General features: G+C 36.7%; 1 protein-coding gene across 2 annotated transcripts in view; it reads right to left on the minus strand.

Moving 5' to 3' along the window:
• LOC114253403 (uncharacterized) overlaps positions 1-16,934 on the minus strand; it is a 171,324-nt gene that overhangs the window by 124,505 nt on the left and 29,885 nt on the right. For both annotated transcript variants that reach the window (XM_028188283.2, XM_028188275.2), the window contains exons 6-8: positions 14,830-15,056; positions 13,879-13,954; positions 6,851-9,449 (exon numbers count right to left, since the gene is read on the minus strand). In XM_028188283.2, coding sequence (XP_028044084.2) covers positions 6,851-9,449; positions 13,879-13,954; positions 14,830-15,056 — 2,902 coding nt within the window. The remainder of the gene's footprint in view (positions 1-6,850; positions 9,450-13,878; positions 13,955-14,829; positions 15,057-16,934) is intronic.

Consider the following 16,934-nt stretch of genomic DNA (forward strand, 5'->3'; position numbering starts at 1 on the left):
TATATCTTGCAACAAAGCCGATATATCGGAAACTCATGAATAAATTCTTAAAATACCCCTAAACACTCTTTTCGAATCTAGTTTAAAAAATATACAGCTCTTAGGAAATATCGAGAAACCTAAAACTATGTCTACAATTTTCATTATCAAACCTTAATTTTCTTATTATACACGACATTGGATCGAATATCCACTTATTCCAACATAGTCGTTGTATTCAATTATTATTTCTGATAAGAAACGGATGTAAGTTCGCGACGGCATTACCATGACAACGCACTGAATGACATGGACATTTGAAACAATCGACTGTCGTATTCGCACTGTTTCAGTTCACTGTAGAAAACTAAGACTAAACTTTTTTGTTCGTGAAACATAATAGGAGCACAATATAATTTAAATATTTAAAAAAACCATATCGTTAACAAAAATCAGAATGATGCTTGAAACAAAAGTTCGTCCTTGCATTAAAGATTCTAACAGCATTGAAAGATCGAAAAAATCATGTGTGGCGTTCCTAAATATTTATAGGCTAAACCTTATTTATTGATGAAGCAATTAATTTTTGCATATATGTGTGGACGAGCTCACAGCCCACCTGGTGTTAAGTGGTTACTGGAGCCCATAGACATCTACAACGTAAATGCGCCACACACCTTGAGATATAGTTCTAAGGTCTCAAGTATAGTCACAACGGCTGCCCCACCCTTCAAACCGAAACGCATTACTGCTTCACGGCAGAAATAGGCGGGGCGGTGGTACCTACCCGTGCGGACTCACAAGAGGTCCTACCACCAGTAATTACGCAAATTATAATTTTGCGGGTTTGATTTTTATTGCACGATGTTATTCCTTCACCGTGGAAGTCAATCGTGAACATTTGTTGAGTACATATTTCATTAGAAAAATTGGTACCCGCCTGCGGGATTTGAACACCGGTGCATCGCTAGATACGAATGCACCGGACATCTTATCCTTTAGGCCACGACGACTTTTGTTTTATTTTTTTTGTTTATTAATGTTTTAATCGTAAAATATAACGATACCGCAATCAAAAATTGAAGTAGTTCAATAAAAAAATATAATCGACGATCGACCCTACAAAAAAACATGCGAATACCAGAAGATTTTTTAAAGTAAATTTATTAGGCAAGCGTACATCTGAACTAGATGTTTTATTTAGTACCCAGCCTTACGATCACAACAACTGATGAGCAGTTTAACTGAAGCTAACTGTCAGTTAGGACGCTTAGTTAAAATTTTGTCAACTGTAATGACACGCTAAACAAATGACTAAACGAATATTTACGAAAAAAGCATACACAAGTATATGTGTATAAACTCTTTCTCGCAATCTAGCGATTAAGAAGAGCGCGTGATATCACCGGCTTGCGAATGCGTTGTATAAATAGGGCATGGCTTGAAATCTGTGTGGATGAAGAAACAATTTTGAAAGCCTCGACGTGAGTAGTATATAATAAACAATATGTTGAATAGTTTATCATGACAGATCCGTTATTTTTATTCTATATATACATACGTACATATATAGTATATGCGGCTTTTAAAAAGAGGAAAAGTGAACCGAAATTGCGTAATAAACTTCTTAAGGCATAATTTAAACTACTTTTTTAATAAAATTTCATGTTTTTTATTATCATACCATTATTTTAGACATTTCAAACACTTTAGTTTTATTGTATTGAATTTAACGTAATTTAATTAAATTTAATTAGTTTTGAATAAATTTTTTTTCAAATTGTTGCACAGACTAGATGTTATTTTAATGTTAATCTGATTTCAATTGTTTTTCCTACCTATTCGCTAGGAGCCTGAAAGGCTGCTCGCCCGGACGGGGATTTCAATACCGGTATTGAAGTCCACCATAGAGATCATGACGCGTATGCAGCCGCCCGATATCATAGAATCATAGAAGATACCATAGAATAGGAATTAATTAAATTCAAAATTTCTCATTAAATAACGCACATAATTCTTTACATCTTTCGCAGGTTATTGATAATAAATAGTTCCCATAGACACAACCAGAGTTTCTAAGTTTATCGCAGGGTCTTCTCAGTGGTCGCTATTCCGATCCAGGTGGAAGCTATGGGATTTTTTTTATTGCTTAGATGGGTGGACGAGCTCACAGCCCACCTGGTGTTAAGCGGTTACTGGAGCCCATAGACATCTACAACGTAAATGCGCCACCCACCTTGAGATATAAGTTCTAAGGTCTCAGTATAGTTACAACGGCTGCCCCGCCCTTCAAACCGAAACGCATTACTGCTTCACGGCAGAAATAGGCAGGGTGGTGCTACCCGCGCGGACTCACTGAGGTCCTACCACCAGTAACAGGTGATTAGGTTACAAATAAAAAAGGTAATAGTTTGATATGTCTGATAGTCTGTGAAAAAAATATGTTTCTCGTGGGCTATGGCATGTCCTTCTTTAAAAAAGGCTTGCGAAGGGTACTCAACGGTGGGAAGCCTGCTGTGGTGGATGCCCCTAGCATTACTGATACACTATCAGGTGGATAGTGTACTCAACTGCCTACAGAGGCTTTTAAAAACTTACTAAGCCTTACTGTTAATGAATCCAAGTGTTTCGAGTTCTCTCCAGGCCGCAGCGACTTAGTAACGAGCAATAACAAAGCAATAAAACTTTATGATCGCAGTCACGAAAACACGTAAGCACCAATTATAATAAGGGTACGGTAGTAGAAAGTACGTGTTACCGTTAGATGACCCTTGAATGTTCGGAATCAGGTAACACCGAATCAATCAGGCCTCATACCATGAGCTATCAGAATATTTATAAACGATTGAATCCTTTGCGGATTTGACTCATTAATCTATACTAATCTATACTTCTATAATTCGATATTAATAATAATAATAATAATAATATTATAAAGAGGAAAGATTTGTTTGTTTGTTTGTATTGAATAGGCTCCGAAACTACTGAACCGATTTGAAAAATTATTTCACTGTTTGGAAGCTACACTATTCCCGAGTGACATACGCTATAATCTTTATTGAAAAAAAATTAGAGATCCTTACTAAAACTCCAATAATGTAACCCAAGATGTAAAAAAAATACCTAAAATATTCTTTACATCGCGTGCCCTGCGAAAACTATTGATGATAGAATAAAATAATGTACTACGACTTTGTAGAACACATTATTATTTAGAATTTTTTTTACTGGTGGTAGGACCTCTTGTGAGTCCGCACGGGTAGGTACCACCGCCCTGCCTATTTTCTGCCGTGAAGCAGTAATGCGTTTCGGTTTGAAGGGTGGGGCAGCCGTTGTAACTATACTGAGACCTTACAACTTATATCTCAAGGTGGGTGGCGCATTTACGTTGTAGATGTCTATGGGCTCCAGTAACCACTTAACAACAGGTGGGCTGTGAGCTCGTCCACCCATCTAAGCAATAAAAAAAAAAAAAAAAAAGAAAAAGTGTCGCGACAGCATATGTCTAACTATTATAGTTATGCCGCAACAGGAGATCTTTTATTTAAAAAATAAAACAACGTCAAATATAGTTGAAATTTTTGTTAAAGACCCGAGCGGAACCGGAGCGGGCCGCTAGTAAGCTATATGGTTGGTTGTCTTGAGAGACGTTTCAAATCTCCAATTAGCAACTGTGCTGTCGGCTCAGTAGCTCAGGAACCTGACTGGGCAAGAATATTTAGTTTGGCATCAGATGACTCTGTGTGATTGGTCCTCGATTACTTTTTTGTTTAACGCATATTTTCATTCAGATTGAAAAAAAGAGGACATTGACCAGCTAAACGCCCGATAGGTATTTGCGTCATATTTTCATTGTTTTCCTGCCTCATTTTTATTATGAAAAGAATGTAAGATTAAAACATTTTCACAAAAAGCACGTGTCGCGTCTGTCAATAGCACAGTTACACGACTCTGCCATGCGTCTTATCTAATCCAGGCATGAGTTTTTACAATGTTTAACTGGACCTAAATTAATTTAAAATGCTTCAAGAACAAAGTTGTATTGCGAGTGACGAGCGTCGAATCAACGTCATCAGCGCCATGTGTTTCGATATTGTTTTATTATTATTTATTTCTCACGAACTTTTTACTCGGTTTTAGAGGATGCTGTTTGTGTTCAGAAATTTTCAACTGATTAAGAAGATTAGAGTTCAATTTGCTATCTACTTTGATGACAATAGACACGAGTTTCTTCTCAAAAAAACCGAAAGATGCTTTCCAAAGTGTGATTCTTTCTCATTGCTTTGCAACAAATTATGTAAGTTTTCTTATTGCGTAGACGCTTGAATGAGCTCGTGGTGATATTAAGCGGGTACCGGATCTTATGGACATCACTACGTGAATACCACCACCATGAGACATGAGGTATAACGGCTGTCGAACCCACGAAACTGGAACGCATGAGTACATCAGAGCAGATTTGGCTGAGTGGTAGTACCTAACCGTGTGGGCTCATATGCCGCCTACTACGAGTATCAATAGATTCATTCAAAAGCTTTTTTCATTGCATATACGAGTACTAATACTCTATTCCAATTCCGAACTCCTATCAGACAGATGTTATTATTATGTTATTGTGTGTGTGAATTAATTTTGTATAATGATTTAGATTGATTGTGTATTTTTTAAATGATGTTTACGATGATGAACAAAAAATGATTATTATTTCAAATTATGCATCATAACGTGAAGAGTTACGTTTTATGAAGTGTTAAAAGGGACTTCGTAATTTGGAATAGAGTATAGGGATTGTTTTCATTAGCCTTTAATAAAAATACAAATTTAAAAAATAAATTATTTCCAGCATTCAAAACAACATGTTTAAATGCAGATCAATATAAAAAATCCGATTAAAGTAATTCAAACCATGGCTGAGCATTGTGTAACATGGACTTATTTTTTCCGAGACGCAGGTGAATATTTAATTAATAGCTTTAAAACTTCCCACGGCACCTCCGAACGTAGCTTTCTATTTAATTATGTTTAATATCGTATTCGTTCATGTTCTTTTTAATACGAACCAAACAATGGACGGCATTCAAATGCTTCCGGGAATTAAATCATGAAAAACAATATCGAATGAAATTTTATCGAGTATTTTTCGTAAGCATTGACATCTGTTCATCTGTTTGCGACAAAAACAAGCTTTGGGTCATGATATGTGCACACAAATTATAGAGCTGGTCTTCATATATTTAATTCACACATTTCGATCACAAGCCATTTTATAACAAAGCCTAGATTAAAATCATGAGTATATAGGACACAAATGTCATTGTGTACGTGATAAAGAACCTTTTCTCAGCTAGCGTGACCGATTTTGCTTTAGGGCGTATCCTCAATTCAATTAACATTATTAAAGTAAAATATTGTACAAAAGTTGTGTGTGTGTTTATTAATTAACAGCGACAACCCAGCATATATATATACTGTTATAAAGATCGCTAACAAGTCCCGTCACCGTCCTCGTCGAACCCGTCGCTTGCGACGAAGGGCTCGACGAGCGAATTGACCTACAGACACAGCCCACTGAGTTTCTCGCCAGATCTTCTCAGTGGGTCGCGTTTTTGATCCGGTGGTAGATTCTGCGAAGCACTGCTCTTGCTAGGGTCAGTGTTAGCAACTCTCCGGTTTGAACCCCGTGAGCTCACCTACAAACGTTAGGGTGAAGCTGAAATAGCCTCTCAAGGCTATCAGCATAGGTAGGATAAAAAAAAAAGCTAACAAGAAAATGCTTAGTAAAAAGTTCAAAAGAAACTGTTGTATCATCTCCAATGCATACCACTGATCTGTTGACACATTGTTTCTTTTCAAATGTGTTGCGACATAATCTAAACCGTTTTAATTGCGTTTAATTATGAGAATCTTTCTCACACTCATCAGTATGTCGCGTCTTAATCATAGAGTAGCAAGAGAGAGCAATAAACTTTACATTTAAGAATGAATACGTTCTCCAAGGCATAAACTTTAATTTGACTGCATTTATTGTTAGGTGTGTGTTAACTCAGATTACTTTTCCAGGTGAACCGTTTTTTGATTATACTTTTTACAATAAATATGCAAGGGTTTCTCATGTAGTCTTATTTTGCAACATCTTACCAGTAGTTTTTGAATTATTTTAAATAATGTATTTTTAAATGACTTCGACCAAATTGATGATATTCCCATTTTAATGGATTTTTTTGTTTTAGACCTTTTTTTGTATTTATCTATATATATAAAAATGAATTGCTGTTCGTTAGTCTCACTAAAACTCGAGAATGGCTGGGCCGATTTGGCTAATTTTGGTCTTGAATTATTTGTCGAAGTTCAGAGAAGGTTTAAAAGGTAGATAAACATGAAAATGCTCGGAATTAAATAAAAATATCGATTTTGTTTTTCCTTAGATGTGTCCCTCGTCGGACGGATTGCTTTTGTTTGTTTTAAGTTTATTTTATACAAAAGTTTAGGTCTTTTATTTATTGATTGTGACACTACGAAGTCTGCCGGGTCAGCTAGTAATTTTATATTTTTATAATATCCTGCTAACCTGTCGTGACGAATTACATACAAGAGAATGATCGGTTATAGATTGTAGCCTTTCTTAAGCTTACCCTATGAGGACCATTGAGGAAAACGTGCAATATCGCTGATGCATGCGTCGACGCTACAGCGGACTATGATCAATGATGTGTGCGTCGTGCGGCGCATACCGTAGTATTTGTAAAATTTGTAAATTTTTATGGACTAATTATTATATCTAGAAGGTAGTGACCTACTCAATATCTAGAAGGTAGTGACGTACCCAATATCTAGAACGTAGTGACGTACTCAAATAATACGAATGACTTACCGATACTTTACTGTAGTCGTGATGATGAGCTAGATGCAAGGGCGCACAGCTAGATGCTGCACTGGACACGCTCAGCGCATCGCCCTCGCTGGTACCCTCCGTTTCGTCCCACCGGCGGCGCCCCGACCCGCTGCGAACAGCCCCGACCGAACCCCGCTCAAGCGAAGCCGAACAAAGCGACACATCCCCATCGGTCCTCGGAATACCGCTATCTTGCCTCTCGTCTTCCCAACTCGACGACAAACTCTCCGACCCAACACTAATACCGCTTTCCATTTTAGATTCGAACAAATTCATCTCCTCAAATTGATCCTCCTCGATAACGTCGGATCTGGTGCTGCCACCGAACCTGAACGAATTACTGTGAACCCACGGTCTTTTTGTGGTACTGACGTCAGATTTCACGGTGTCAGCATCAGAGCTTTCGTCATCGGAGTGCAAGGTCCCGTCGGAGTCGTCCGATGACTCTTCGCGGCACGTTTTGAAGGACGCGTCCGATCTCACGGTAGCGTCTGAATTACAAGTTCGGAGTGACCAGTTACCAGAGTATTCCGAGGAGGTCGATTTACGCACAGGCAAATGCACAGAATTGTAAGCACAAGACGGACTGTCAGATGTCAATGTTGAATTTTGCGATATAACTTCAGAGATATCTTTCAAAGAATACGGTCTATCTGAAGTCGATGACAGCGTCGATGCCTGAGATGACGCATTCGATTTACTACTAGATGTTTGTTCTAATTTTTTTTGGGAACTATTACCGTCCACTTCGACAACAGCGTACGGTTCTTCGAGGTTTCGCGGCACGGATTTGTTTTTCGGTAAGTTACTTAAACCAGCTGTCGAATAAGGAGAATCCTCTAAAGTAATATCAGGAGTTGATATACTTTTCTTCATAACAGAAAATTTCACAATGAAATCCGTGGGCGACTCACGATTTTTACAATGAAGGGTGCAAGCACCGGAATCACAAAAGCATTGAAACGACGAAGATGATATTTCGCTTTTTTTCACTAGACCTTCGAAATCTATCAAAGTTATTTTATCTTCTTTTTCTTGGAATGATAGATCTAAAAGATTTTCGGCGCTGCTGTATGTTTTTAACGGTTTGGGCTTACAAAAACAAATCGCCGTCTCATAGTAACTGTCTCTTTTGTTTTTTGTCAAAGACTCTGCTTTGCTATTAAGGGTTTCTCTATTAAATATGTAAAGGAATTCTTCAACAGTTGGGGCTTTAAATAAACAATGACCAGTGCCACGAATGTGGTAGTGAGCTAAAGTTTCTTTCAAAAATTCCTTATTCCATTGTGGTAAATCTTTGATTTTTGTGGAATTCCTATCTACCTCAATATTTGTGAACGTTTTATGTCTAAAGAGAATCTTTTTCTTAATACTTTCTGCTTTTTTAGTCGGTAACGTACCAGTCATAGACAATTGTAACAGCTTTTCAGCTTCACCACTGCAATCGACATTTTCTATAGCACTAGCGTCCGTTGCGTCAGACGAATCAGAAGAACATGACGATGTTCTACAAATACTAGTCTTTATAGAATCTTTACTGAACGACCTGACTTTTCCGTGACGAAAAGATTTTGATTTCTGTGAAAGCAGTATGTCCTCTAGATTCGTCTCATCAATCATTGAATCAGATGACATAGTTGAAGAACGACTCAAGCTCCGTGAAGGCGCTTTTTCATTGTTATCTAAGAACTGGAATGGTAATACGGTTCTTTTAGGTGGATCAGGCTTTATTTTAGTTAATATTGCTATATTTTCGTATAACACTTGATTATCCTCTACGTTTGCCTTGGTTACGGGAACATTAGTTCTAGTTGCAGGTTTTGGTATAGTTTGATTTTGAATTAATAAGTTTTCATAAATAATACCTTGCTTAGGTTTAAGCGTATTTGCTTTTGATAGGATGGCATTGGGTCTGGGGGCAGGAACCGGAGCAGGTCTATTAATATCTTCTTCTTCGTCTGACTTAGAAAATTCATATGGTTCATAACATTCATTTACAATTGTAGTTGATTCTCCGGATATAACAGATATTCTATTTCTTGGCTCAAAAATATTATAATTAATAGCTTCTGTCACAGTACTGTTTCCATCTTTACAACTCGATTCATTAGAATCTTTATTATTGTTCACAGATTCAGTTGAACCACTTAGTTCATTATTTTCAGATATATTAGGCAATGAATTTTTAAATCCAGGACAACTTCTATTACTCCTATTCAGATCAGAATCTCTATTCAAGGTGCCTAATCTGTCTAAAGATATAGTATCGAATTCATGATTACATAAAATTTCTCCAGAATCCTCCTTTTTCGACAGCGATTTGAAAAATTTACTTTTACCTATATGTAAAGTAGTTGTAATATTTTTACTGTCTGTGCGCTTGGATTTATCATTGACATCTGACTCCAAAATAGAACTGTTAGAAATGTTAGGAGCAGAATTGAATTTCGCCTTAATACCCAAGCATTTCGAAGCAAGCTTTTGTACAAAACTTTGCTGATGATTTTTAGTTAAGGAAGAAGATGATGGTGATAACAAGCAATGGTTTTTAGTATTTTGCTGGAACTCTGGAGCTTTCCTGAAAAGACATAAAGCGAAAAACAAAAAATAAGTCTTAAAACAAAAATAAAAATAATAAAATCATAACGCACGTGATGATTATTGATTAGTAAATAATTAGTAATGATGGAACATGGAAAAATATCACGACCACGCAAAAACTAGTTTCTATGTTATCTATTGTCTTATGTTTATTTATTTCCTAAAAAAATATGACTATTTTGGAAACAAAATCACCAATCGGTCACGACTTGTTTTAGTTGCTGGAACTTTTTTTGCCAAATGCTCATTTTCGCTGTGGCTGAAATCGATACACTGTCAACAGCGTCTTCAGTACTAATATTTTCGCAACTAAAATAAACCCCGTCACTTGAATGAGACGCATTCAGGTCTTCGTGACATTCGCAATAATTATTTGTGATGGTTTTGTCTTTCTTTCTAATAAACGGATAAGCATCGCTATAGAACGTCTCAGTGTTCATTTCATATATATATTCGCTTTCTTTAATCATTAAGCAACCGGGATCACCTATACGATGACGGCTATTGCTACCATAGCAGAACGGAACGCGACGGGTATCATTTTCAAATAGCACAATCTCCCCCTTTTCATTTGAAAAAGCATTAAGATCATTAATTTCGTTCACTTCGCAACCAATATATTCTACCGTATTATTATTTTCAGACTTAGCCGAATGTCCCATGTCGAGATATAAATTTGAAATTCTTTGATCATCTGGATGGTTTGTGGCAGCTTTAGTATTGTTAGTGCTATTAAAATTTTCGTACAATGGGTTCGCGCCTGGATCATCTACAGCATCTTCATTCGGATAGTTAGCATCGTTTGTTTGTAAATCATCAACATTCATATATGTACGATACAAATTATCCATTTGGATATTTATATTCTTGGAATACAATATTTTCGAGTTACTATTCTCGCCGTTATTTACATTGTTGCGAATCCTACACCTCTGATTTAATTCTGAGAGCAAACTTTTAATATTTTTCTCCTTGATATTTGCATCAAATTTTTCGTCAATCGGAGAAACTAAGTTACAACTGCGCGTGGGCGTCGACATTTTTTGTTCGTATTTTACACTCGTGACATTATTATTAACACGTGGGTCATTAATTATATTAGTACTCAAAGCGTTGTCTTTATTGCACAAAGCAGTTGTTACAGTTTTAAGCGAAGACCGATACCTGGAATCATTAAATGATTTTACAGAAATTATTCTATATGTAATTTAAACTTTAAACATTTCTTATCATGCTACTTTCTATTGAAATATAGACACGCAATCATTTCAGTTTTATCAAATTAAATAAAAATTGCTCGGGCCGCGCGGTCTTTTTATATATTTTCAAAGACACGATAGTAAGAGGGGGAATCTTTTTCTCGCGTTACGAGAAACATCTCAACTTGAACTCCACTAGACAAAATCAGAGAAACGGAACATTTTAATGAGGCAGCGACTGCAGAGTTTTTGTTTACAGCGCAATCTGTTTAAGAAAAACGCGTTTAGCATATTTATGACAGGTACAGTAATTCATTTGCTTTGGAAAAAAAACCTATTAAAATTTGTTATCATCAATTCCATTATGTTCTAAATAGGCAATAACCATAAAAAAAAACAATATTCACAGCAAACAAAATTGAACAAAAATTTTACAAACGAAAAATAAAAAGCTGGCGAAACAATTACAGGAATTTAAAATAAACCAAAAAGCGTGTTCGCAGATAGTAATCAAGATTTCAAAGGAGACACGTCGCGTATAATGTTGAGGGGCACTCCAATTAAAAGGGAGCGTTTAGGAACTCCTTCGACGAGGACCTACGAGTAATTAAAGGATTTCCTTTGCGAAATGTTCTTCTACACCGCATGCTCAAGTGATGTGCGGATAATGAATGTGCTCGCTATTGTGGTTAGGAAACAGCCAAACAGGAATATACTGAGACAAAACAACCGAAGAAAAAAACATTCACTACGTAAACGTGCTTTTCAAACACAAACCACGGGACATTTAAATTTTTACAATGTAGATTAACAATTAACTATTTGCTAATTTAATTAGGAATCTTACTCAATTTGCGAACTTTGAATATCGAAAATTGTCCGGTCCAGTTCATAATCCATTTCATTCTTTATGGTCTCTTTTAGAGAGTAGAAACGCTCTAAAATTCTATAAGCTGAGATGTGGTGGTGCGATGATTAGCACCCCTAAATGCTATCGATCCCATTGCGGAAAAACATTTGTATGATGAATAAGTTTGTCTTCTCCTTTTTTATTATATATGTGTGTGTGTTTATATTTATTTACACTTTAAGTATGTATATTAGTCTCTTGTTCCCGTAGTATAAAGAATCCTAGTTCGGGGTCAAACAACCGTGTGTCTTTCTTTCGGTTTGTTTTACTATCATTAGTACAACACACAACAACTGTTTCTTTTTCTAATTTAATACAGATAATCAAAGAATAAAATAATAAAGACAGATATGAAAAATCCTAACTACGTTAAATTGTTGTTTCAATTACAAACGTCACAGAAAAAATAGTCGACAAGAATATTTTGCTCAATAAGCTTGAATTCATGCCAATTCAATTGTAAATTATGTAAGTTATGAAATGGTACAACGGTTCCTGTACAAATTTGATTACAGATCTGAAGCACTCAAATCCGCAAAGGAATCGAAAATTAAATCAATCGGTAAACAAATTAGAATCATGCATTTTGAAAATACATATTTCTTTCACAAATAATACATCTTATAAAGCTGAATTTAGATTATAAAATCGGTTGCGCCCGTGGTTTGTATAAGTAAACATGAAACAATTTCAGTATATAGATATAAATTATATAATAAATAATAATAAATTAAATAATATTAACCCTGTGGGCAGGGGGACGCCCAAGCGCAGCGTTGGGCGTCCCCCTGCCCGTTGGACCGATGACTTGCGGCGATATGCTGGGAGAGATTGGATGCGGAAGGCGGAGGATCGTTCATTGTGGCGGACTATGGGAGAGGCCTACATCCAGCAGTGGATAGATACAGGCTGATGATGATGTGATAACCCTGTGAATCCAATTAGTATCAACGCATTGTTTGTAATTTTTTGCTAACGTCAGCAATTGGGACAAAGGCACTCACTCACTCGCATGGTGAATCGACCCCAGATAATTATTTAAGCGCGACTTACTGTGACATTTTAACACTAATAAAATAAATTGTATTTCTAACGCTATATATACTTTTTTTTATTTTCTTTAACGCATATTTTTGTAGATTTATTTGAGGTATGAAAAAAGTTATGACGTCATTTTACAAAAACAGACTAAGCGTTCAAATTAGAAAATTAAAGAATAGAAAATCAGACTTTTTTTATAGCTTATGAGAAATTAGGTCTCTTAATTTTTTCTAAGGGCTATTTTTAGTTCCCAGGATTTAATTACATTTTTGGATGAACCGAATCTGTCTATCCTGTGAAAAAAATTTTTTTTTTTTACATAACTCTGTTCCTTTCTCGAAAACTAATAGAGATCTGTAACTTTCTGGATCTTATTAGTTTCTACATATCCTTTCACTTTTTAACCGACTTCAAAAAAGGAGGAAGTTCTCAATTCGACTATATGTTTTTTTTATGTTTGTTACCTCATAACTTTTGACTGGGTGAATCAATTTTGATGATTCTTTTTTATTAGAAAGCTGACGCATCCCGTGTGGTCCCATTTCAATTTAGTCCAGTTCTGATAATGGTATCCATGAGAAAACCAAATAAGTCTTAAATTTGCATTAAGTACGTGCGCGACAAATAGATTAATAACTCAATATCACTTCAACCGATTTATCCGATGATTATTGTTTTTAATGTATATTTGTTTTGGAAAATCTTTTATTTATTTATTTGAAGTCGGTTTTTGTTAAAGCATGTCTATTTACAATTATCCTTGAATATATTCTGGCCGAATCACCATGTGCCCATAACTCTTGAGGCCGATACTATTTGTTTTCATTGTTACTGCATGCATCATCACATCCGTACAAGGGAATTAAGAAGTTACCATACTCGTAGTAATTGTTTTTTTTATGCAATTAACGTAAACTAGTACAAGCTGTAAGAGTATTGCTCGAATAGTTCGCGATGGCAACTATTAAAAAAAAACGATTGTCGATAATTTAGGAATCTAGTACATAGTTCTTAGCCAGCTCTACAAATACCACTACGGTAATTTTTAATTTATTTTTTTAAACATAATTTAAATGTTTACTACAAATAAGTAAAAAAAAACGTTTTTTTTAATGTATACTCTAATAAAAAAATTACAGGTCAACCCTTTTTTTTTGGTGACATTGACAGATGTCAGATTTGACAGACGTCATTGGCAAATCAAGAAGGTTTTAAGTAAAACCGATACTGGTTTATTTAAATGTTTGTATACTTACGTAGGGGTGGGACATTCGTGCACCGGAAACGGAGGTATGTCTTCGTCGCTTTCGTTTAATATGTCTTTTTCAAATTCTGTGAGAAAGAAAATGTATATGTGTGGTTATTCATTTTTGATGTGTGTGTGTGTGTGTATTGTAAAAGTAGTTAATGTATTCACATTAGAGCTGGCAGTAGGGTTTTTAACCCATAGACACGACCCACTGAGTTTCTCGTCGGATCTTCTCAGTGGGTCGCGTTTCCGATCCGGTGGTAGATTCTGCGAAGCACTGTTCTTGCTAGGGGCAGTGTTAGCAACACTCCGGTTTGAGCCCCGTGAGCTCATCTACACGTTAGGGTAAAGCTGAAATAGCCTCTCAAGGCTATCAGCATAATTAGAAAAAAGGAAAAAAGGAGGTTTTTGGGTATTAGACCATAGTACTGCGATCGCCAACTGACATTTAACTGATGTTGTGAACCCACAGGAGTAGATCTCTATATATGATAGATACTCTTAATACGATTCAGTTTGGGCTACGACTTCATGTCTTAAGATGGGTGGCGATATTCACGCTATCATATCTATGGGTTCCGGTCCGAAGGTTAGAACAGCCATGCGAACGGTACAAATACTTCAGCCCTGTATCCTCAAAATGAGGAACAGCATTCAAAATATACATATACTTAAGCTAATAAAAATGCAAAGCTAATTTATTGTTGGTAGGACGTCTCGTGAGTCCGCACGGGTAGTTACCACCACCCTGACTATTTCTGCCACAAATCATTAATGCGTTTCGGTTTGAAGAGCGGTGCAGGCGTTGTACTGTTTAAAGTGAGACCTTACAACTCATGTCTCAATACAGATGGCGGCATTTACGTTGTAGATACTATGGGCTTCCTCAGGTCGGCCGTGAGCTCGTCTACCCACCTAAGCTAAATAAATAAATAATGCAGTTAAGATTTCCACTTACTTCTAATCACTTTCCTTACTTTCCTCGTGGCCTCTTCAGAGAGCAGAGACAGCAAATCGTAGACCGTGTTGCCGCGGCGATCCTTGATGTTCAGGTCGGCTCCGTTCTTCAGGAGCACATGGACTACCGAGGCCCGGCCATAGCGCGCGGCCTCGTGGAGCGGGGTACCGTCGTACGTCCTGATGTTCAGGTCAACTCCGGCCTCTATCAGAGCCTCTACCACGTCTCTAGCAAACGAGATGGACATACGACTTTTAGGTTTTTGAAAAACTTTAGCACTGATAGCTTTGTTTATAAGGTGACTCGAAAATATCGAGTTACATTTTAAATAAATAAATTTTGAGCAACCTGTTTAGCGGTGTAAATTATGTTTTTTTTTATATATTTTAGAATTAATTTTACAGAACATAACGCAGGTCACATCCAATACCAGATCAAAATTACATTTCCCTACGAAAGTAAGAGGTATGTTTTTTTATTTTTTTTATTGCTTAGATGGGTGGACGAGCTTACAGCCCCCCTGGTGTTAAGTGGTTACCGGAGCCCATAGACATCTATAACACGTAAATGCCGCCACCCACCTTGAGATATGAATTCTAAGGTCTCAGTATAGTTACAAGTTCAATACAAGAAGAAGAAGTTCAATACAACTTGACGTTGGTACAAACGAAGGTAATCTGATGGGATTATCGGAATGCGTTTTCACGATGTTTTGCTATTGTAAAATTCAAGGCGCAGTTTCAAAGGTTGGTAACAATTCAACTTTACAAGAAAATTTCGAGCGTAGCTCTGTATTTAATTTCGGTTATAGCGAGCCTTCGACATAATTTTAATAAGTTTACAGCTCACTTCTACTAGAATATCTAGACTACGGTCGTCTGAGATCACAAACAATGTTAAGTCATCAATTGAATCGAAAATAATAATATTGAAATAACAAACGTGAGATTAAGACGTATTAGAAGATTTATTTCTAATTCAATCAACTCAATAATATATAACAGCGCAACACTGCTATTTACGTAACTAAGATTAGTTAAAGTTAGCTGTTATAAATCTAGAGCTTGCAAGCAGATATTTAAGACGGTATTCAGGAGAATTTATGTACAAACTACCCCCGATGTTCTACTATAAACTTTTGTCACATTTGTTTTTATTGCTGTATAGGTAGACGAGCATACCGCCCACCTGATGGTGAGTGGTTGCCGTCGCTGTTGGACGTCAGCAATGCCAGGAGCAGAGCCAAGCTGCCTACCATAACGGCTAGATCAGCAGAACACGGTGAAATCACTATTGGCGCCGATCGCGGCATTATATACGTCGCAAGTGCTTCTTAACAAAGTGACACGTCATTACGGATCCTCCCGATCCATTAACGGTGCTTTTAGGTACCGCAAGCACCGGTCACCGTCCTCGTCGAACCCGTCGCTTGCGACGAAGGGCTCCACGAACGAATTAACCCACAGACACAGCCCACTGAGTTTCTCGCCAGATCTTCTCAGTGGGTCGCGTTTCCAATCCGGTGGTAGATTCTGCAAAGCACTGCTCTTGCTTGCAGTGTTAGTAACACCTCCGGTTTGAGCCCCGTGAGCTCACCTACACTCTAGGGTAACTGTGATATAGCCTATTAAGGCTATCAGCATAGGTAGGAAAAAAAGAACAAAGACCTAACAAAGAAATAGCTTCAATATACTAATCGATACCCTTTTCGAATTTGCATCGTAAATAACAGCAGTTCGAGAAACAACGGAAATATGCCTATATCTTCATTAAGCCAAATTAACGTAGACCGCATATAGACAGCGGCGACCGTCTTCAGACGGCTCCGCTCAAACTAGGCCGTGGCGCGGAACGATCGTCCGGTCGCGTCATTAATAAAATCTAAATTCGCAAACAAGGTTCAGTTAGTTAACTGTACATTGTATTGTTTAATTTTATTTAACGACAATCATCTGAAAGTACAAATGATTCATTTACGATTGATCTTCGAAAAGGTATAAATATGCGGCCTGGAGCTAAATTATGCCGAATACATTAGTATATGGTTTTTTTGTGTGTCAAAAACTATTATTTTATCAACAATCTTTCAAAAGTGACTATGTAAA

This window comes from Bombyx mandarina, chromosome A1 (assembly GCF_030267445.1).
Source record: "Bombyx mandarina strain Sakado chromosome A1, ASM3026744v2".
Classification (NCBI taxonomy): Eukaryota; Metazoa; Arthropoda; class Insecta; order Lepidoptera; family Bombycidae; genus Bombyx; species Bombyx mandarina.